Source organism: Symsagittifera roscoffensis, chromosome 4 (genome assembly GCF_963678635.1).
Source record: "Symsagittifera roscoffensis chromosome 4, txSymRosc1.1, whole genome shotgun sequence".
Lineage (NCBI taxonomy): Eukaryota > Metazoa > Xenacoelomorpha > Acoela > Convolutidae > Symsagittifera > Symsagittifera roscoffensis.
Window position 1 is genome coordinate 46,544,287 of NC_087065.1, and position 21,063 is coordinate 46,565,349.

The window sequence follows — 21,063 nt, forward strand, 5'->3', positions numbered from 1 at the left end:
AATTTACACTTATTCTCTTCAAGTTTGAGACAGCTGAAAACTCCTGTTCCTAAATGGATTATACCTAGAAAGGAGCTTCACTTAAAAATAAAAAAAACCTGAGATCAAGGTCGCTGCAAGACACGCTCCACGTGCAACCAGCAGTCACCACCTGTATGCGTTTCCAACCATATTCAGTCTCTGAATTCAGAAACTCTATATAAGACTCGTTCTCCTCTCCACCCAAAAAATCGCCCCTTTGATACTATTTTCCATAACTTTATTTTGGCCGACCGACACCAAAACTTTGCTTGAAGGGCCTTTGCCGCCAATATAAACTAATTTAGAGGAAAAACCGCGCCGAAAAGTGAAATTTTGGCTACATTTTTCCGAAGAGCTCAAAAAAATATCTGCGGCGTATAAACTTTCTCGAAAGAGGATTGTCAGTGTTTTGGCAGATTTCGGAAAAAAAATTTGGTCGACTTGAAAAAAGATCATCAAAATCTCCCGCTGGTTTTTCTTCAATACTCTTATATAAACGTTTACGAGGCCAAACTGTGCATTCTTTGAATTGTAAGCGGAATTGAAATTACCAATTTAAATTGAATTTTTTGCGATGGTCATCAGCAAGACTATCCAACAGTTCAATCTCAATTACTGCCAGCAGTTTAAAATCATCAGCTAAATCACAAATACTGAAGAATTAACACCTTTCTGATCTCAAATACTAAAAAAAATGAATTCTTTTCTGATCTCAAATACTAAAAAATTAACACCTTTCCGACTTTAAATACTGAAAGAATGATCAAATTTCCTATCTCAAATACTAAAAAATTGAACATTTATTTTCTTGGAACTACTAAAAAGTTGTCGCATTAATCTGGAATTATAAATGCTGACAACCTCAGCCCTAGAGCATTAGAAGAGAAGCCATTCTGAATTAGAATTGCAAAAGTGTGAGCTGTCTGTGATCTGAGTTTTTATTATAGTTTTTGAAAACGCCCGGAAATAATTTTGAAACATTTTGCGAAAGTAGCTTTGGATTCAAATGTGTTTTTCTTTCTTCAATCGAGAAACTTATAGCTAGTGTCAGCGGCGCTCTTAGAAGAATTGAACAATCTCACCATCCAAAGGCCCGGGTTGGCAGAAAATGCTAGGATACAATTTCATACTATGAAAAAATGCTTGTCATTCATTTTCAAACAATTTTATAGACTACAAAATTTTTTATTAAATTAGCTTCAGATGCATTTTTGCCATGCTATGAAAGTTAAGGACGAGTTTTTTTTTCCAAAAATAAGATAATTAAAACTGCTTATCAAAGTTCTTTTTCACAAAAATTATGAAAATGTCAATTATCCTGTTATATGAAATTGTAGGAAATGCCTTTTCCCATACTTGTGAATAGTATGACAAGAATTTTTCCATAGTATGAAATTGTACGACAAGCATTTGTTTCAATTTAAAAAACTGGATGAAATGCAATTCATGAATCAATGAAATTGATTTGCTAACTTCTTGCCATTTTCAAAAATTAAAAAGGAGGCTTGTAGATTTCAAAAAAAATCGTAACCGCGTGCCATCTCGAGTATCGAAAAAATATAATAGTTGGGAACCTCGACTGCGTTTTACACTTATTCTCTTCAAGTTTGAGACAGCTGAAAACTCCTGTTCCTTAATGGATTATACCTAGAAAGGAGCTTCACTTAAAAATTAAAAAAAAACTTGAGATTAAAGTCGCTGCAAGACGCGATCCACGTGCAACCAGCAGTCGTCACCACCTGTATGCGTTTCCAATCACATTCAGTCTCTGAATTCAGAAACTCTATAAAAGATTCGACCTCCTCTCCACCCCAAAAACTGCATCTTTGATACTGTTTTCCATAACTTTATTTTGGCCGACCGACACCAAAACTTTGCTTGAAGGGCCTTTGCCGCCAATATAAACTAATTTAGAGGACAAACCGCGCCGAAAAGTGAACTTTTAGCTAAATTTTTCCAAGGAGCTCAAAAAATTGTCTGCGGCGTATAAACTTCCTCGAAAGAGGATTGTCAGTGTTTTGGCAGATTTCGGAAAAAATTTTGGTCGACTTGAAAAAAGATCATCAAAATGTTCAAAACTGTTTTTGAAAAAGCTCACCCTTTGCGGGAAAATTCTATATCTCCCACTGGTTTTTCTTCGATACACTTAAAAAAAATTTTTCGAGGCTAAACTGTGCATTCTTTGAATTGTAAGCGGAGTTGAAATTACCAATCTAAATTGAATTTTTTGCGATGGTCATCAGCAAGACTGTCCAACAGTTCGATCTCAATTACTACCAGCAGTTTAAACTCATCAGCTAAATCACAAATACTGCAAGAATTAACACCTTTCTGATCTCAAATACTGAAAAAATGAAATCTTTTCCGATCTCAAATACTAAAAAAAGAACACCTTTCCGATCTTAAATACTGAAAGAATGATCAAATTTCCGGTCTCAAATACTAAAAAATTGAAGATTTTTTTGATCTCAAACAGTGAAAGAAAGAACAACTTTCTGATCTGATATACTGAAAAATAAAATTAAAAACAATGAAATCTATATTTCTTATATTACTTATTTACAATCAGATTTTGATTTTAAAATGCAAAGAGTTTAACTGTTGACTCAAACATAGACACTTTTTTCAGACTGTGATTTTGTTTTCTGTAAATTTTGTTATGCTGGTTGATATAAACATTCAATAAACATTTGGTATTCTGTATTCTGTGACAGTCTTGTCTTTAAACTGAGTTCAAACATTTTAACTTTTCATTTACTGACTTTCGCAAAGCTTCATTTGTAACGCACGATCAAAACAATGGCAGAAACTTCTGGTGATGAAAAACCACTTTGGTGGAAAAGACATCATGAACTGTACGACACGTCGGAACGACTTGATCCCGAATCCGTTTTCTACCAAAAGGACACTCGGTTATCTAAACCTCGGTCGGTACGACCTGTTCACCTTATCCCCTCGCGAGTTTACCCTAAAACAAGTCGAGCTCCACGATCTCGAGTGCCTCATTTAGACCCGGTAGCGGAATCGATTTACCAGCAGAAACGGTCGGAAAATGAACGCTTGAACAGAATGGATCAATACAAGCAAATTTTGACAAGACTGAAGTATAATGACGAGTTTGCGCAGAAATACACAGGAAAAAAATTCCATGATTACGAATTGATGCACCCTCGATTTTGGTTTCCCGCCAACCAGGTTTGGTTTTGAGGAAGTGTTTAGGGTGGTGTTAACTGGGTTCTTGGTTTGAATTTCCTCCCAGTCAGTGTCAAATATTTTTTCACGCAGAATTCACCAATTTAACACAATGAAATAGTGAGTGGAAGGGGCGGATTTCCGTGAGGGGGATGTTTTAGGAAAAAGATTGAGAATGCTTTAGGAAAAAGATTTAGGTCCGGCCGGAATTTCGTTTTTTGTTTGGAATTTCGTTTTTTGTTTTCTTTTGAGACGCTTTGGAAATACTTTTTAATTTCCTCATTAAAATTAGTTTTTCTATTTAGAAAAAAAATCCAATAAAGTGGTTACAATGGAAAGACCGCGCAGCTTTCTTTGTTCAAAACTATTCCTCTAGTCTCTTCTTACCTTACTCCTATTTCTACAGCTTTCCGAAAAAAATATGGTGAGACTTTTTGATTCATTTTACTGGATTTTTTTAATTTCTCAAAAAAGGCTCTGCAGATCTACACTTTTGGGTTCAATAGACAGAACGGGTTTTGAGAAGCTTCCATGCGTAATCGTCTATTTCCAAACTTTTCAAACAAAAAGTCCGGGCCCTAAGAAAAAACAAACGTGGTGGGTTCAATTTTGAAAAACTCCGTTGTATAAAACTACGCCAAAATTATTTTAAATAAAACAATCATCGCCCTTTGAAAAGTCAAACCTTTAATTTTTGCCATTTTTCTAGAAGTAGAAAATTTTAGACTTTTCCGATTGAGCCGCAACACACACATTTTTGCAACCAGTAATGGCCATCAGAAAAGTTAAAAATTTAATTTTTGGACCATTTTTCACAATTATTTTGTTCTTGAAGACTACCATTCCTAATTTGAAACTTCGCGTTCAATCGAAAAAATGGATTGTGCGAAGCTTCTCTGCTTAATTTTCTACTTCTACTATTTGATATGGCCCTAACCAAACACAAGAATCTATGGATCTCGGAAAAGTCTCTTTTTTTCTTCGTTTCCCTATTTTTGAATCTTTCTGATTTTTTTTTGAAATTTGCCCTCCTCAGTCTGAAATTTTGAGTTCAACAAAAAATATAGTTTTAAGGTTCTCTGCATAAGCAGCTAGGCTAGAAATGTTTATAAAAAAAACTATGACCCTGGGATGTCATTTTTTGATTTTGGACATTTTTGGGAATTTTATGCCTTCTCTTGATAAGTATCTTGCCAAATCGGATATCTGGTCCAAGGTTTTAATTTAACCAACAGATTTGATTGTAGGAAACCTTCCTGCTGAAGCACAAACTCCCGGTTTTTTTATAAAAAAAAAATATAGCCCTTGAACAGTCGTGGATTTGCAGCTTTGGCCTATTTTGGAAACTTGTTGACTTTTTTCGAAAATTACTCTGCTAATTTTTAGTCTAATATTCGGTCGAGAAACCCAATTGTCGGTTAGCATTCGGTCGAGAAATCCGAACTTTTTGTGCTTAAGCGATCACAACCTACGTTTTTAAGAGAAAAAATTATGGCTTTCGGAGAGTCAATTTTTGAACTTTTGACCGTTTTATACTAATTTTAAATTGTTCTTAAAAAGCAGGCTATCAAATCTGAGATAAATTTTTAATCCAAACAACCGGTTGCGGACCCAAATTTTACGCAGAAGCGGTGAATCTGTTTTTTCCTAACTATCACTCTTCTAAATTTTTTAATAGAGAAAACAACTAAGGTTTTGGGTATTGTCCAGGTCCAAAAATACCATTTGATCCAAAAAAGTGTCAAATAGTAACATTTAGTTTTACCTGGTCCCTTACTTTTTTACGGAAGGATGGATTTCAACTCTAGAGGATCTCACTTAGGTATAGACACAAGTTTTAAACATTTTCGGCTTTTTCCTGTTTGATGAAACCTCCTGTTTGATAATTCCTGTTTAATTAAATTCTTGTTTAAAAAAAACAAGTATCATGAAATTATTTGCGGTTTGGTTTTTTTATGTTTTTTTAGACGCTTTGCAAAATTTTTTCATAATTCTCAAAACTACATTTTTTCTCAAAAAATAATTATTCGATTTTCAAAAAGTGGTGCCAATGGCAAGACAGACCAGTCTGTTATATGAATTTAAGTTCCCTTTGACTCTTTTTGCCATAACCTATTTTCTACAACCTTTGAAAACTTTTTAAGACGAAGGGTTGATCCGTTTTTATACAAATATACCCTGCCAATTTTTCCAACTTTGTAATTAAAAAGAACAAATTATTATGGGAAGCTGCCTTGAATCAGCAGTTACGCTGAAAAATTCTCACACAAAAGTTTTTGCAATCAAAAATTCAAGTTTTTGATTTTTGAACGTTTTCTGTGTGCCTAAACTTTCCCGTAGTATATTTTTTCATAGTTTCCACAGCCTTTGAAAAAAAACATTTGAGAGGATTGTTTGACCCATATTTATAGATTTTTTCTTTTTTTTCTCAAAAACTACCGTACCAAATGTGAGATTTTGCTTTTAGTAAAAAAACGGGTTATGTGAAGTTTCCTGTATAAGAGGTCACGCCTAAGCTTTTTACACAAAAAGTTATGGCCCTCGGAAAAGTAAAGTTTTGATTCTTTGACCGTTTATTGGAACTTGGTTATTTTTCTCGAAAACAACCCTGCCGATTTTGAAATTTTGGGTTCGATCGAAATATCGAAAGAAATCACTCTGCATTAACGATAAGTTTTTTTTCACACAATTTGATATGGCTCTTCGGAAAAGTCAAAATTATGGTTTTTGTCGCTTTTCGAAATTTGTCGACCAATCTCGGAAACAACCATCTATAAAATGAAATATCGGGTTCAATCTAAAAGTTAGACGACTGTTGAGGTAGCCCCTGCATTTGCGGATTCTCCCTATTTTGGTTAGGGGAATATCCCATGGACTTGGAAAACGTTGGAGAATTTGAGCCTTTTGTAGGAATGTGTTCAATATCGCCCCAAAATACCAATTCTGAGATAAATAAAAATTTTTGATTGCTTTCGCCAAAGCGTTTTCTCCTTACTTCTGGTAAGAAACCAAATGGACTTGGGAAATACCCAATTTTTGAAACTTTGAAAAATAAGCATTACCTTTCGCATGAGTACGTATTCTTCAAAATTATCAAACATGTACCTCTAAAATTTAGCTAGTGTTAATTTGTTTATAACACTATGTTTATGTTACCAGAGACTAGTTACAAGCTGTGAAATATTATATTCATACTCAAGTTATAAATTACATCTAAAAAATTTCATGCTCGCAAACGAGAAAATTGTTTCTTTTCTAGTAAAGTCTAAGGTGTATAATTTGATCCTCTGAAATAAATCAGTGTTTAAGTATGATTTTTAGATCAAAGACGAAAAAGAGAAAGAGGCGGTGGCTCAATTTGATTCCAGTGTATTCAATTCATTCTGGGAGAACAAAACATTGTACATGCAGAGCATAGGTATGCAGTCAAAGTTTCCTTCTATAAGACGAAATATTAAGAGCAGGAAACGAAGATCGGGTTGAAAAAATGATGAATGATCGATCAATCAAACGCGTATGAGCTTTATCATAAAAACACATCTTTTTGCTTTCAATTAGATGAAACGAAATGAACCTAATTGTTCCGACTTTCGATACGAAAGTAATTGTTCCGACTTTCGATACAGAAGTAACGGAATATTTGTGCTCGGGGCATATTTCGCGATATTAACGTGTAAGACGAGATTTAATCCGTCTTGGAAATTGTTCCAAATTGGTTGAAAGAAGCCTACATGCCATAGTTAACTTGTTACAAGAAGCAAAATCTATCCTTTTATACTTTATATGGCGTGTGGGGGGATGATTTTTAAGAAAACATTCAAATTTAAAAAAAATTCATTTTATTTTACTAAATTTAATTTTTTTAAGGTTATTGTCCCGACTTTCGATACGAAAGTAACGGAATATTTGTGCTCGGGGTGGGTTTTTTTTCTTCAGACAATTTTCCACTTTTTAACTAGCCATTTTTGACCGAATTTTTTATGTCATTCAAAAGGTATTGTTGTCCAGAGCTTAAATTTGAAAAGATAATTTACCTGTGACCATTTTTCGTAAAGTTATGGGGGTTTAAAGATTGCCATTTTGGACAATTTCGGACAATTAACGCGCGATATATTTCGCGCTATTAACGGTTAAGCGGAGATTTAATCCGTAATAGAAATCGTTCCAAATTGGTTGAAGGAAGCTTATTTGCCATAATTGATTAGTTACAAGGAGCGAAATCTATCCTTTTGGTTTTTATATGGCGAGTGAGGCGATGATTTTAATGAAAAATTTCAAATTTTTGAAAACAAAAATCTTTTTTCATTACAATTAACTTTTGTTCCAAAAACCTTTAAAAGGCAATCGGAACATTAGGGCTTCGCCCGTATACGAGCAGTTTTGTTTTTGCTCCATAAACCTTAAAAGGCAGTCGGAACATTCTGGTCTTCGCCCTGATACAAGCAGTCTTGTTCATTTTTTGTTGTTCACTTTTATCTGTAACTAAGGTTTATGACTTATGCAGTGCTGTTTTAAACAAACCAGAGGAAACAAAAAAGTGGATATTTAATTGTGTTTTGTCAAATTGAGTTACTAATAGGCAAAAATGAAGATGACAAAATTCGCTTGAAATTTTAGCAGAGTTATTATGGCGCAAATATTTTAACTTGATCCTACCTTTTTATAGGATGTTAACTTGATTCTACCTTTTTATAGTTTTTGAGCTGCAATTTTTTGTTATAATTTTTAAGTGTAATCTGCTGACCAAATGACCTGGTACTTATGGCATTTAGTTACTGAAAAAAAACTAAGAAGATCATTTCTATTAAAGAAAATTGTTTCAAAAATAAATTGAACCATGTTTATTCAAATAAATACCTAAGCTAATGTGTCTTCATCATTTCTCGTTTTGTGTTAGCCCAATATGAGAAAAGCTATCTTAAGTATTCAATTTATTTAACGTTTTTTTTCCCGGATAAATTAAATCTGCACTGCAGTACAGACACTGTAAAAAATTTTAAGCTGAAAGTATTATTTTATAAATAAAGAATTAAACCGAGGTGTCGAATCTTTTACATCATTACAAAATGAGTCAAAGTTTTAAACATCAATCTGTAAAGACTGCGCCTTATGGTTTAAAGTTCACGAGTTGCCTGAGCTTTTTTTGGAATAGTAGGGGAAAAATATCCGAAAAACTCCTCCAAAGTTATGATTTACACTGATTCTCTGATAATTTTTATCAGGTTAGGATTAAGAAACTCTCCATAAATTCAAATTGCAGATCGTACCTTCACAAGAAACGTTCAAAATTTTGTCGACCTTTTCTTTTAGGTCGACCCAATTGATTTTCGAGCTCTCCCAAAGCATTAAGAAGACCTGTTTTGGTCAAATTTTCTGCGTCGCAGGCCAAATTTTGAAAAAGAATTTTTAGGCGCTTTTTGGAATATTTTGACCAAAAAATCGCACTTTTTGGCGCGCGCTCACCCCTAAAAAGCATATATTTCCACCTTTGTACACTTGTGATGTGTATTCTTATCATCACCTTACTGGTCGATATTAATATACTTTATAAACTATTTTCCTTACCCATCCAAGTAATAGTAAACAAAGGCAACCCTTTTGAATATTTTTTCATTTGCGAATAAATTAGCAAAACTTGCGAGTGTATTCACATTTTTTGTTGGTTGAAAATGCAAATAGAGAAAGTTTTGATGTGTACCCAAGGCGCCTTTAAAAAACTTTGGCGCCTTTGCTGGGTACGGAGGTAATGGGCTTTTTTGTTTTGAAAAATAGTAACAGTATTATTCCTTTTTTTGGATGAAAATCAATTTTTTTTGAAATTTATGGTGCCTGAAAATGAGAAACCATTATAATTTATTATTATCCAAGAAACCTCAGTGCGGGATTATATCCTTAATTCAAACTATATATTAAAAAAATCTTTGAATCTGGTTTTTTAGATCAGCCAAAACCGAAGCTGTGGACTCAAGACGAGTTACTGACAGTAAAATTTGCCCGAGAAGCGAAAAGCATGAATAAAAAAATGAGCAAAGTATACGACAAACAAAAATTTGAACTATTTGAACGTGAAAAAGAAATTGATGAAAACAAACGAAAAATTTGTGAACTGGAGAAAAAAATATCCAATTTTGAATTCCAGTCTGCAAATTTCGAAAAAGCTTTTGTAGAAGCAAACTCGGAAGTCATTCAAAAACTGGACCAAGTTAAAAGCGAACAAAAAGCAGTGAATTCGAAACTGCTTCTTGGTTTGCCGAAAGAACGAGATCGGTCGCTTTCGCTGTTGTCGCCGATTCCATTGCCAAATGTGGCAGAGCCGAGTATTCATCTCGCCACCGACCCTGTTTGGGAGAGAACGCGACTTGTCTTGGAAAACGAGAAAGACAAAGAACGAAGCGAGAGACTTCAAATGGCTTATTCGAACACTTTCAGATAAAAAATAAATTAGATTTATTGTTAAATACTGCAGTTTTTGTTTGTTTGAATTAAATTCAAAAACCAGTTTGACAATACCTTTTACAGCTATTTAAAATGCACATTTAATTGTTGATATCAAGTCGAATTGCTGATGATGAGAATTTTGTAGACCTCATAGTGAAATATTTAATTATCATCATAAGAACTTATGATATATAAAATTGTTTTATTATGAGATATAAATTTTAAAAGTGGATCCGCACGTGATATTTATGTTCTACAGGAAAAAAAAAACAACAAGGGAAATTTGAAGCAGATCTAGGTCAAGTTCGAAATGTCGAAAGTTTGGCAACATCTTTTTTGAGTCAAGGAAAATTTTAAGTCTTGGAATCATTTTAGCTTCCGGAATAAATTTGCATTCCTTTAAAAAAATGTTGAAGAAAAATATTCATATCGATTTCATAGATGAGTTCGGGTAGCTGACTTTTATCAGAAAATTAACACATTAGCAGCACTTCAGCTCATTAACATAAGTTTTAGTTTGGCGTCTAATTTATCAAGTTATCATCGCTGAAAAGTTCGAAAAGTGATGAACGTAATGAATTTCATTGCTTTTTGTCAACTCCACATTTTTTTTTACAGTCAGGTTATCCCCCCTGCTGTTATTCATTTTGGAAAATGGTGCAGCTGACAGCGAACGACTCATCTCATTGGCTGATTCGTCGCATTCCGATCTGTCTTCTCGGCCTCTCGATTGTGACGTCACTCCTTCAGATCGCTTTCGGTTTTTCAGTTTCAACTTTGGCTGTGTTCCTGTGGACGCTTTTCGTGCCAGATGTTTTTGAACAGCTGCGTTTACTTCATCTTTGGAAAGTCCACTGCCGTAAATTTCCCACGTGAAGCCTGATTTATCGCGCTAAATAGAAAAAAAACAAAAATAAAATGTCTTCAGTGCTGAGGGCTTGAAAGCCAGAAAACTAACTTTGACCGAAAACCTACAGGATTTTCTAACATGATTCAATTTTAGTATTCATCTCGATACAATTCAAACTTGAGAAATAAGAGCACAAAAAAGTTGAAACTTTGTGAGAAGCTACATTTTGTTTTACTGCAACACTTACTGGTGATGGCGAGTCCATCAGCAAAAATCGTCAACCGCTGGTAGCGGTTGTTTTTGTTGTGAGGAGAACAATATGTTTTATTAGGCCGAAGTGGCTTCATTCCTTGGTTCGCGCTAATTGCAGATACTATTGTTTCTGTTACTCCATTTAGTTCGACCTGTGATTACAGCCCTTTTTAAAGCTATGTTCCCTCAAGAATTCCTCTTTTGAAACCCAATTGAGTTCAAGATTAAAATGTAAGATTTAAAATGCCGGGGCAAATAATGTAAAAGATACACACATGTTTTAAAAATAACGAAAAACTTACAACTCGGTTATACACTGAAACACCGCCTATAACTTTTGTTAAACAAAAAAAAGAACCTTAATTCTGAGATAACATAGACAAGTAATATGGATTCGATACAACACAAACTGCTGTCTGTGATCTTTAGATAATCAAGGACGAATGAACTTTAAGGCATGGATTTTAATGCATAGCGATTGGCGGTTATTTTGTCTTGACATTTAATGGCTACTAGAAAGGCAGTAAGGACTATGGGTATTTCAAAGATTTGAGCCGCTAAAGCAGGGGAGCTTCTTGTTTCTTCTATTGAAATCAAAATTTCTCATTTGGGAGGCTATTTTTGAGAGAAGTCAAAAAGTTTGAAAAAAAGACGGTCTAAAACTAAAATTTTGACTTTTTCGGGATGATATTTTTTAGTAAAAAAACTTGGCTTAGTCGCTATTGCAGGGGAGCTTCTCAAAACAATTTCTCTCCAAGGAACCTAAAGTCTCTAGAACCTAAATGAACCTAAAGTCTTTTGCGAGGGTCACTCTTTTCGTTTAACAAAAAAATCGGGCTCAGCCGCTGACGCAGCGGAGCTTCCCAGAATTATGAGTGTGAACGGATGCCAACAAGTGGAGTGCAGTTATGTTGTGTACAATGACAAATAGGCGGATGGGACGGCCCAAAAGTGATGAAAGAGCTTATTCAGATACCAAACAGTTTGGTTTGATGTATATCAGAGAACTCATAAATGCTGATGCCAAAAATTTTAGCTAGATTCGTTGACTGAGTTTTAACAACTTATCAAACATTAGCATCAGGTTACAGGGCTGAAATCCGTGATCAGCAAGCAATGACTGCGTTTTGTAAAAGAGGTGAAAAAAAACTGACTAATCAAAAAAAGACAGAAGGTTACAAAAACTGCAAATTTTAAAATCTCAGTTATCAATTCATTTGTTCGCCGATGAAAAGGTTATATTAGGAAACAATGCATGAAGGGCGGCTCAAGTTTGAGCCAAAACTTTGAAAAAGAAGACAGAAAATTTCATCTTACAGTTACCGTAGTTTTCATCGTACATTTAATAGTGGATAAACTAGCTATCGGTTGCCCTTTGAAATTTAAAAAGCATGTTCAGCATGTAGAGAAAAAACTGGCAAAATTGTAGCCGTTCTGTAGACATTCAGATTAAAACAAAAAGATTAAAAAGCTTTCGATTTCTGAAAAGTCTAGGTTTGGCCTGTACTTAAAACAAATTTACCATGCACTAAAATCAACAGACCGTGTTTCAGTCCCGGGAGAAGACCAGCAGGAAGATCTCAAAAACATTAGATCGATTGTTTGAAACGGGACATGAATACTTTAAGCCTCAAACCCATAGACTGTCTTGATCGAACGGCATGGAAAAACGTATTATCTTCCATTAAATAGCTTAAATGCTATTAAAAAAGTTCTCATCTACACCCTGGAATTTGTCAAGCTAACCAGATATAGCAATGATTACGCACTTTCCGAATAACCAAACCCGCCACAATCGTAAACCGGACAAAAATTGCATTAGTAGTAGTAGAAGAAATTTAAAAACTATCGATGGAGAGTCTGCTTGAATCTAAGTAAATCTGACAGTAAGGACGAAATACGCTGTGAGCGGTAACTGCTGACCGTTTAAAAAAAGCATCCAAAGAAGCTGATTAGAATACTAGCAGAAAAAACCAGTTATGTCAGATAAAGATGAATGGAAGTCAAGAAATTATAATACGAAACTCATTGAAAGGAGAAAACACAATTATGTCTTTTGAAAAAGATAAATAAAAAACTCAATGATAAGGTGCAAAAGAGATAAAAAAGTTTCTTAAAAATCCCTAGGTTATTATCTTGTTCAATAAAACACTTATTTTGGCAAACCCATGATCTCTAATTTTTTCAATTTTTACGGTTTATTCGAAGGTGTAATTCGAAGTTACTTCCAAACAAAATCAGGAAAGCCAAATAATTGTCGGGAGGATCGTGTGATATTTCATAATGAAGCCATTTCAGTCCTAATTCAAATAAAATTTAAGAAGATTCCCAAGGTCGAGAAAAGCTGGTTAAAAAATTTTGAATTTTAGTCTATTTTCAAGAGAGTGTATTTTCGAGCGAATACATAGGATTCATAAAAAAACTTTCGAAGTAAATTAAAACTATCAAGCGCGTCTCCATTAATAGATCGTTTCAAAAAAAATTGTCCCATACCTTGTTTAGATTGGCAAAACTTAGGTTTTTCAAAGCAGGCTATTCAAACGATGAAACTTTTGAAATTTCTAAGTTACTTCAATAATTAAACGGGTTCGCAAAGTCTGAGTTTTTGAAAGTTTCTGGTATTTCATGCCCTAAACCTATTAGCAAGAAACTAATTTTTAGGGGCAAGTCATTCAAGCAATGCAAACTCAAAAATTCCAAAGTTCACAAAGAATTTTAGAAAATTTTGAAATTTTTTCAAACCGTGTATCGATTGGAAAAATTTAAGTTTTTTAAACAATCCATTGAAACCATGAAACCATGAAAATTTCAGGTTAATTCATCTATTAAATCGATTCACAAAACATTTTTTTCCTGACAAAGTCATTTCAGCGATGAAAATTTGAAAAATTTAATGTTGTTTCACACCTTAAATCCATTCGCAAAAAAAATTTCTGAGAAAATTGTTCAACCAATGAAGCCCTGAATCTAGCTTTTCAAACCACTCAACTTTTAAACCCTTGCCGTTGAATTGTAAATGCGCAAAAATTTGTCTATGCTAGTTTTTTGAGCAATGAAACTTTGAAATAGCTCAAATTTTTTTTAGAGAAACCGAACTGTTTCGCGGAACTATAAGTTTTGTTTGAAAACCAATTCATCGAAATTATTTCTTCGAGCGAATCAGTTCAACAAAAGTTTTACTTTCTTTAAATCGAAGCATGTGATGAAACGTTGAGTTATTTCAAGATGCTTCATAAATCGAATCGTTTCGCGAAAAATTAGTTTTTCCTTAGCAAGAATTTTGAGCAATGAAAGTTAAAAATTTCAAGTTTTTCAGAGAGCAAATCAATTCGCGACAAAATTCAGCTTTTCTCGGCAAGCTACTCAAGCGGCGAGCCAATGAGTGCGCAAAAATACAAGTTTCTCCATGCAAGTTATTCAACTGACGAAATTTTTTTTTATTCTTCAAGTTGATTCACAAGGCGAATTGACTCGCAAAAAGCTTAAATTTTTCCTTTCAAGCTTCTCGAGCGATGATACCTTCAATTATTACAATTAATTTCATAGACTTAATTGGGTTCGTAGTAAAATTAGGGTTTTCCAAGCGATGAAAATATAAAATAATTCAAGTTGTTTCATTTATCACATTGGTCCGCAAAAAATTTAGGTTTTTCTATTCTCAAGCTTTTGAGCAATGATAACTGGAATTATTTCAACATATTACACAGACCGAATCAGTTCGCAAAATATTCATGTTTTTCCAATATAAGCTTTTGAGCGAGGAAAATTTGACATACTTCAAGTTATTTCACAGACTAATTTGAAATTTTTTCTATTCAAAATACTTGAGCTATGAAACTTTGAAAAATTTCAAGTTGTTACAGAGAACAAATGGGTTCTCGAAAAGTATAGATTTTTCATAAGTGAGCTATTCAAGTGATGAAACATTGAAAAACTTCAAGTCTTTTTGGAGACTGAATTGTTTCGCGGAAACTTAAATTTTGCTTGCAAGCTAATCGAGCGATGAAAGGTTGAGCTATCTCAAATTAGTTTATAAATCTTATCGTTTCGCAAAAACTTAGTTTTTACTAAGCGAGATTTTTTATAGAGCAAATCAGTTCGCGACAAACTTAAACTTTTCCTAGCAAGCTATTCAAGCGACGAAAGTTTAAATTATGGCAAGCCAATACACAAAGCCGCCTAGTGCGTAAAAAATTAGATCTATGCAAGCTATTCAAGTGATGAAAATTTGAAATACTTTAAGTTGATTCTTGAAGCGATTTCGTGAAACCAATTCTTTTCAGGCTTTTTAAGAAATGAAACTTCAAAAAATTTCAACATATTTCACAGACTAATTGGTTTACAGAGTATTTATGTTCTTTCAAAGCAAACTTTTGAGCGATCAAATTTTGAAATCGATTCGAGAAAAGAAAAAGTTTTTCATCAGCAAGCTATTCAAGTGATGAAACATGTAAAGTTATCAAGTTATTTCAGAAAACGAGTTTGTTCGCAATAAATTTAGATCTTTCTTTGCAAGCTGAGAAAACTTTGAGTTATTTCAATTTAATTCAGAGAACAAATCGGTTTGCAAAAAGTTCAAGCGATCAAAATTTGAAATACTTACAGTTGATTTGTAGAGCGAGTAATTCGCAAAAACTTGAAGTTTTTCTATGCAGATTTCTTGAGCAATGAAACTTCGAAATATTTCAAGTTATTGCAGAAAGCGAATTGGTTCGCAAAAATCAAACTTTTCTATGCAAGCGTGTTTTGGGCAAGGAAATTTTTCAAATTGTTCATAGACCGAATTGTTTCGCAAAAAAATAAAATTTGTTTGCAAGCTTGTCGAGAGATGAAACTCAAGAAGTTTCAATTTATTTCATTGCGCGAATTGGTTTGCAAAAAGTTAATTTCTGTAAGCATGGTTGTTGCTGTCCTTAGTTAAATCGTTTGACACTAAAATGAATCTTTAAAAATTTGGACAAAAGTACTGTCTAGCCTTGAAGTTGAATTGAGTTCATCTTGTCTGAAGATTTTTTTTTAAAACAATTCTAGAATTTTTTAGACTTTAGAATGTTTCAAAGCGCGCAGTTAAACATTGTGTCCATAGCGCATTTGACTTTCATTTAATATATAAGATGAAATGGCGGTTAGTTATGAATAAGGATAAAGACTAAATTTAACACTTGAATGACTAAATGTTAGTAACCATATTGACCGACGAACAGAAAATTTTTATAGAAACCAAGAGTTTTTTTGACAACCATTGTGTTTGAATTTTTAGCGTTAATGATCAGTTATTAAGCGAGTAAGTTTTCTTTCTTCAGTTGAACTTGCGGTGACTCATGCATTACGAAGATGGGGCATACAAGCTGCTTGGGAGACTGCTTGGGAGAAGAGGTATCGGCTGAAGGGAACGGAACAGTTTTGGGGGTCGATGGACTTCTGCTAGGTTTCAGCTTTCTCCACTTTTGTGAGAGAAGCTCTGATGAAGGACTACCGAGGACCCGCGTCTGTTTCCTCGTACGTTCAGACGATCTCGGCGCCGAACCCGAAGAGACAACTTTTAACGGAGGTCCTCCTCATCACGCTGAGACTGAGTGGGCGCCGGCTCCTTTGTGTCGACTGTCCCTCCGGATGCCTTTGGTGAAGACGGTTGGATCGGCGCGATAGCAACTTTCAGTGGTAGTTTCTGGTTTGACCTTAGATGAAAGGGCCCTGGAAGTTGGCTGGTTGTCGGCGGATTAGCGATGGTGAGACAGATTTTGCCTTGATCTATTGGCCTTGAACTGCGCCTGAACTTTCGGAGTCCAGAATGACGAACTCCGGAGACATAGTGGTGATTACACTTAGCTCGAGTAGAAGTTACTGCCACTGTTGATAAGCACACGGCAATCTGAGTTATTTACTGTCTGCGCGCTTTCTCGTGCCTGTCGATAACGCCGAATGTCTTCCGGCACGACTAGAATATTGTCGCAAAGTCGAAGTTGCAAAGACTGCTGATCAGGTCTTCAAGTGATAGCTGACTAAAAGCAATCGTGAGGTCCTATCAGATAAGCCACACTTATCCCGTGCTCGCGGAGGTGATGATTTTAGCGGCGGAGTCGAGGCATTCGAAAAAATTTGGTATCTGCTACTTCATCTTGTAGACTTGGTAGTGCATTCGAATGGTAATTTCACTGTACAATCTTTCTTTGTTGTTATCATCACAGGAGCCACGAAATAGTTTTTTGTGAAATTGTCGAGTTTCACGACGTCGTTCTCGTTTTTCAAATTTTTGATCTTCTCCCCCATATTTCTCTGATTGTGTATTGAGTCCCTCCGTCACTTTTTCTATATTGGTACCAATAAAGATTTGAGGTTGCAAATGTAGTGAGATTTACAGTAAAGGCAATATATTTTACTTTGTTGTTGTTACCATTAAAACCATGTTGGCTTCAAAAAACCAAAAATCAACTTCAGCTCATTCAATTTTACTTAAATTTTTTAATTTCAACTAATTTGTGAAAAATATATTCTTTTTATAGAAAAAAACTCATCGTACATTTCTTATAAATGGAAACTGATTCAAAAATAATTTTCCAGTCAAAAAGTGACCTTTAATTGGTTGATGATGACTATGAACCATTAGGGTGATCAATCAGACATATATCTGGTTCTAAACGTGTTTAAATAGTTTTTAACACTTCAGGAAAAATCTTGATCAGCAATGATATATGTACATAACTAAACAGAGTGGTAAGTTTTATTTGTATAGAAGTCAATCCGGTTGACAAGATCCGACAGATCCTAAGAGAACCCATGGTTTCAGTTTCAAGAACCTCACAGTTAAACTGCATTGGGAGATTCGACATGGAAAATTTTTGCTGATTTCATACCAGGCCATTAAAAAGGAATGTAACGTTTTTAATGGCTAGAAATTCCCTACTCTAAAAAGCAAAACGCCATACATTAAATGTTGTTTGAAATTTGAGGAATAATTTTTGACAAAATCAATTTTATCCATATAAAAAAAATAGAACATGTGGATTTATGCTGAGCACTGTTGATGTCTTTTGTTGTATTTTTTGCTATAATTTTGAATCTGAACTTCTTTGTAGAGAAAATTTACAAAAACATTATGCTTTTTGTTGAAAACTTTTTAAAAAATGCTCATCTTCAATTTCACAGAATTTATAAGGAAAAAAATACACTTGACAACCAACGCGTCAAACCCCTAAAAAAACATAAAATACGTCTTAAAAGATTTGTTTTTTTTTCTGTGAATACAAACTAATTGAAAATTTTCACAGGTAGTTGTATGGTAGGCTTTTTCCAGTTATTGGAAGTTTCCTTTGATGAGGACGCAATTTTCGTTCTGAAACTTTAAATATTTTTCAGAAAATGTATGAATAATGAATAAAAACGATTTTCCATAGACTCTAAATATGCTAGCGAAAGAATAACATTTTTGTAAGAAAGTGGAACCTAGATAGTAGCGTCAAATAAAGAGTTTATTAGAAGAAAAGAAAGGCGCAATTAAAACGCGAATGACTTTTGAGCCAAAAAATATTGTTACTTACCAAGATTTTGTTGTGTTTTATAAATAAAAACTAAAAAATTTCAGCCAGGTCTCAATCTGTTAAAAAGGAAACTTTACTAGAATCAAGTTAGGAAAAAAAGACATTTGTTTTCTTATGAAACTGTTTGAAATCGAAAAAAAATTTGATTATCGTTTTTTTTTTAATAAGTTATATATCGAAAGTCAAATAAGAACCATCTGTTTAAAACTCGGAAAGTTTTTTTTTGGGATCCAATTAGAAATTTTGTTTTGTTGTGTAGTATATTCTCAAAAAAATGCATAGAACAAAAGTATTGCGCAATTTTTTTTCTATAAAGTTTGTTTGAGCATTTGAATCAGCAGTTTACAAAGCGCAGAAAATAGTTCGCGCTATTAACGAGTAAGCGAGATTTAATCCATCTTAGAAATCGTTTCAAATTGGTTGAAAGAAGCTTATTTGTCATAATTGATTGGTTACAACGAGCTAAATTTATCACTTTGTACTTAATATGGCGTGTGGGGGATGTTTTCACAAAAAAAAGAACTCAATTTTTTTTTAATTTTAATTATATTTTATTACATTTAATTTTTTGATGTTATTGCTGCTCCAAAGAACTTAAAAGGCATTCGGAACATTAATGGCTTCACCCTGATACGAGCAGCCTTGTTTAATTTGGATTGAATTTATGATTGGTTTGATCCTCCGCTTCTGCGCTTATAGCACGAAATTCAGTGAGCGTTAACATTCCCAAATCGACCAATATGCAATTTTAGGCAACGCCTATAATTTTACAAAAAATGATCAAAGGTGAAATGATTTGTGAAAGTTTGAGGCCAGAGCAACAATTCTATTCTGATTACAATAAAAGGATAGCTAGTAAAAAGTCGAAACAGGTCTGGAGAAAAAACCACTCGAGTACAAACATTTCGTCAGTTTCCTCGAAAGTCGGAAAAGCAAACTGGTTGTGTGGAAATCAAAGCTTCTGAAAACGAAAAAACTTCTGCTCGAGGGCTGAAGACTTTTAATACAAAGCTTGAGATAACCGTAACTGATAATTATTGTCTGGGAGACAATCAACAAAATTAGGTTAGAGGTTCTAATGAAGCGGCTCATCATTTTTCAGCGATCGATACATTTTCTAAAAAGCTCCATTTTTTCTGCCGCTATCGAAGAGTTTTAAGGTTGCAAACAATCGCATGGGTTCAATTTTGATATAACGTTTTAGTCTTTTCAGTTGTGACTTGAAGATCACTCAAAATATTATCTCTTTCTCAAAAAATAGTCCATTTTCAGGCTGATTGAAAATTGTTTTCTGCAGCAATAAATAAAAGAACAGAGAAATGCCAATGATTGAAGTACGAGAATATATGAACAGAAATATTCAGGCTTTTTTTCATTTCTTTCTTATTGCTGAATTCTAACTCTTTCTTCATGCCCGAAAACAATGAAAACCTTTTAAAAAAATATCACTAATTTTAAAAAAGTACTATTTTCGAATTGATTGCTTTGGTCGTAAAGTTCTGTGCTGCTTGCATTACAACTGGCTTCTGTTTATTTTTGCTGTATTTTTAACCACTCATCATTTTAAATATGAAAATATGGGGTTCAAAAATAAAGTCAGTGCGAAAAACTTACGGAAACATCCGGGCAGGTTTGCTGCCTGGCCAACATTCTGCGTTTTGTGTCATCAGCCTGGCTCTTTGCGGGCTTCGAACCTGTGGCCTCTCGATCAAATTGACAGTTTTCCAGTTGGTTTCCACTGCATGCACTTTTACTCAGTTTTTCTATTCCACACAGAGAAAAGGAGGCTTTCTGCTCTGGAGTTCCAGGGTCCAACTTTTCATTGAAATCTGACTCGCTGATTCCTGTTTGTTCCTGCTGAGGCTCCTTATGTTTCACACAACTCATAAACGCCATCGGTAATTTTCAGAAATGAAATTTAATTCAGCAGTCTCTCCAAGCGTGCTCAAAGTTAATTATTTAAGCACTTGCGTCCAAATTTTAACCTTTTTGCTTTTATTAAGGAAAACAGAAATGCCGTCTAAATGTGTAACTCCACTCGATTAAAATAACAGTGAACAGAAAGCAAGTGAAATCTAATCAGAGGAATGATGTTTGATTTCAGGCATTTTCAGCAGTAAAACTTAGTTAAAAAAGAAATTTTACTGGAAAAAGAAGGTAAAGAAATTCTTTCAAGTTTTTTTTCTTGAAGGGAATCGCAGAAAACGATGTGAATTTTTTCTGCAGATAGCCGTTGTTATTTTTTTTGCCAATTCCGATTCCTGCCACTATTTCTGGGGCATCAAAGGAACTAATTTATGAACTTCAAAAAGTAACCTAATTAAAGTGACAATTTTTTTTCGGATTGCGTTTTTTAGACTTCTTCCTGTTTGATAATCTATATGGATTTTATCTGAAGTGCATGCATCAAAACTATAGGACAAAAATGAAATAAAAGCTATCAAAATCACTTCTGAGAGCAGGTTTTTATTTCAGCATTTTACTTGAAATCAAAGACAATGAGAATAAATGTTCAAGTAAGGATTAGAAAATAACGCCCAACAACCACCCGAAATCTCATCAAGTTAGCTGCAGATTTATTTAGTTCGGGTTTCTAAGAAAATTCAACAATTGAGTTCATGTTAGGCAAGAAAAGCTTTCAGATACAGAATTACCCTTTGTATTTCAGCCCCCTTTTTTTCAAGCTGACGCACCAAAAACAAACTTTTGTGATTGGTTGGGCCCACGCTTTGTTAACAAAAAAAAGACAAGATATAACTTGCGCGATTGGGG

The 21,063-nt window shown here is 34.0% G+C and overlaps 2 protein-coding genes across 3 annotated transcripts; one reads left to right on the forward strand and one right to left on the reverse strand.

Annotated features, from left to right (window-relative positions):
- The first annotated feature begins 2,704 nt into the window (after positions 1 to 2,704).
- LOC134845064 (uncharacterized) lies at positions 2,705 to 9,766 on the forward strand. The gene is made up of 3 exons (XM_063861908.1): positions 2,705 to 3,216; positions 6,535 to 6,631; positions 9,153 to 9,766. The coding sequence occupies exons 1-3, from the start codon at positions 2,821 to 2,823 to the stop codon at positions 9,644 to 9,646; spliced, it is 987 nt and encodes a 328-aa protein (XP_063717978.1). The 5' UTR covers positions 2,705 to 2,820; the 3' UTR covers positions 9,647 to 9,766.
- Positions 9,767 to 9,866: 100 nt separating this feature from the next.
- Positions 9,867 to 21,028, reverse strand: LOC134845065 (uncharacterized). Of its 2 annotated transcripts, none has more exons than XM_063861910.1 (3): positions 20,789 to 21,028; positions 19,906 to 20,366; positions 9,867 to 10,543 (listed from the first exon to the last, which is right to left on the reverse strand). In XM_063861910.1, exons 2-3 carry the CDS (start codon positions 20,185 to 20,187, stop codon positions 10,184 to 10,186), a joined length of 642 nt encoding a protein of 213 aa, XP_063717980.1. In that variant the 5' UTR covers positions 20,188 to 20,366; positions 20,789 to 21,028; the 3' UTR covers positions 9,867 to 10,183. The 2 variants fall into 2 exon arrangements, with proteins under 2 accessions (XP_063717980.1, XP_063717979.1); XM_063861909.1 differs by having other exon boundaries at positions 20,775 to 21,028.
- Positions 21,029 to 21,063: the final 35 nt, after the last annotated feature.

Excerpts from the sequence above, each read along its gene's own strand:
- LOC134845065 (XM_063861910.1), bottom strand. The coding sequence starts at position 20,187 with ATGGCGTTTATGAGTTGTGTGAAACATAAGGAGCCTCAGCAGGAACAA. Across the intron at positions 10,544-19,905 it reads AAACCTGCCCGGATGTTTCC|CGCGATAAATCAGGCTTCAC; the intron begins GTAAGTTTTTCG and ends TTTTCTATTTAG.
- LOC134845064 (XM_063861908.1), top strand. The coding sequence starts at position 2,821 with ATGGCAGAAACTTCTGGTGATGAAAAACCACTTTGGTGGAAAAGACAT. Across the intron at positions 3,217-6,534 it reads TTTGGTTTCCCGCCAACCAG|ATCAAAGACGAAAAAGAGAA; the intron begins GTTTGGTTTTGA and ends TATGATTTTTAG. Across the intron at positions 6,632-9,152 it reads ATTGTACATGCAGAGCATAG|ATCAGCCAAAACCGAAGCTG; the intron begins GTATGCAGTCAA and ends CTGGTTTTTTAG.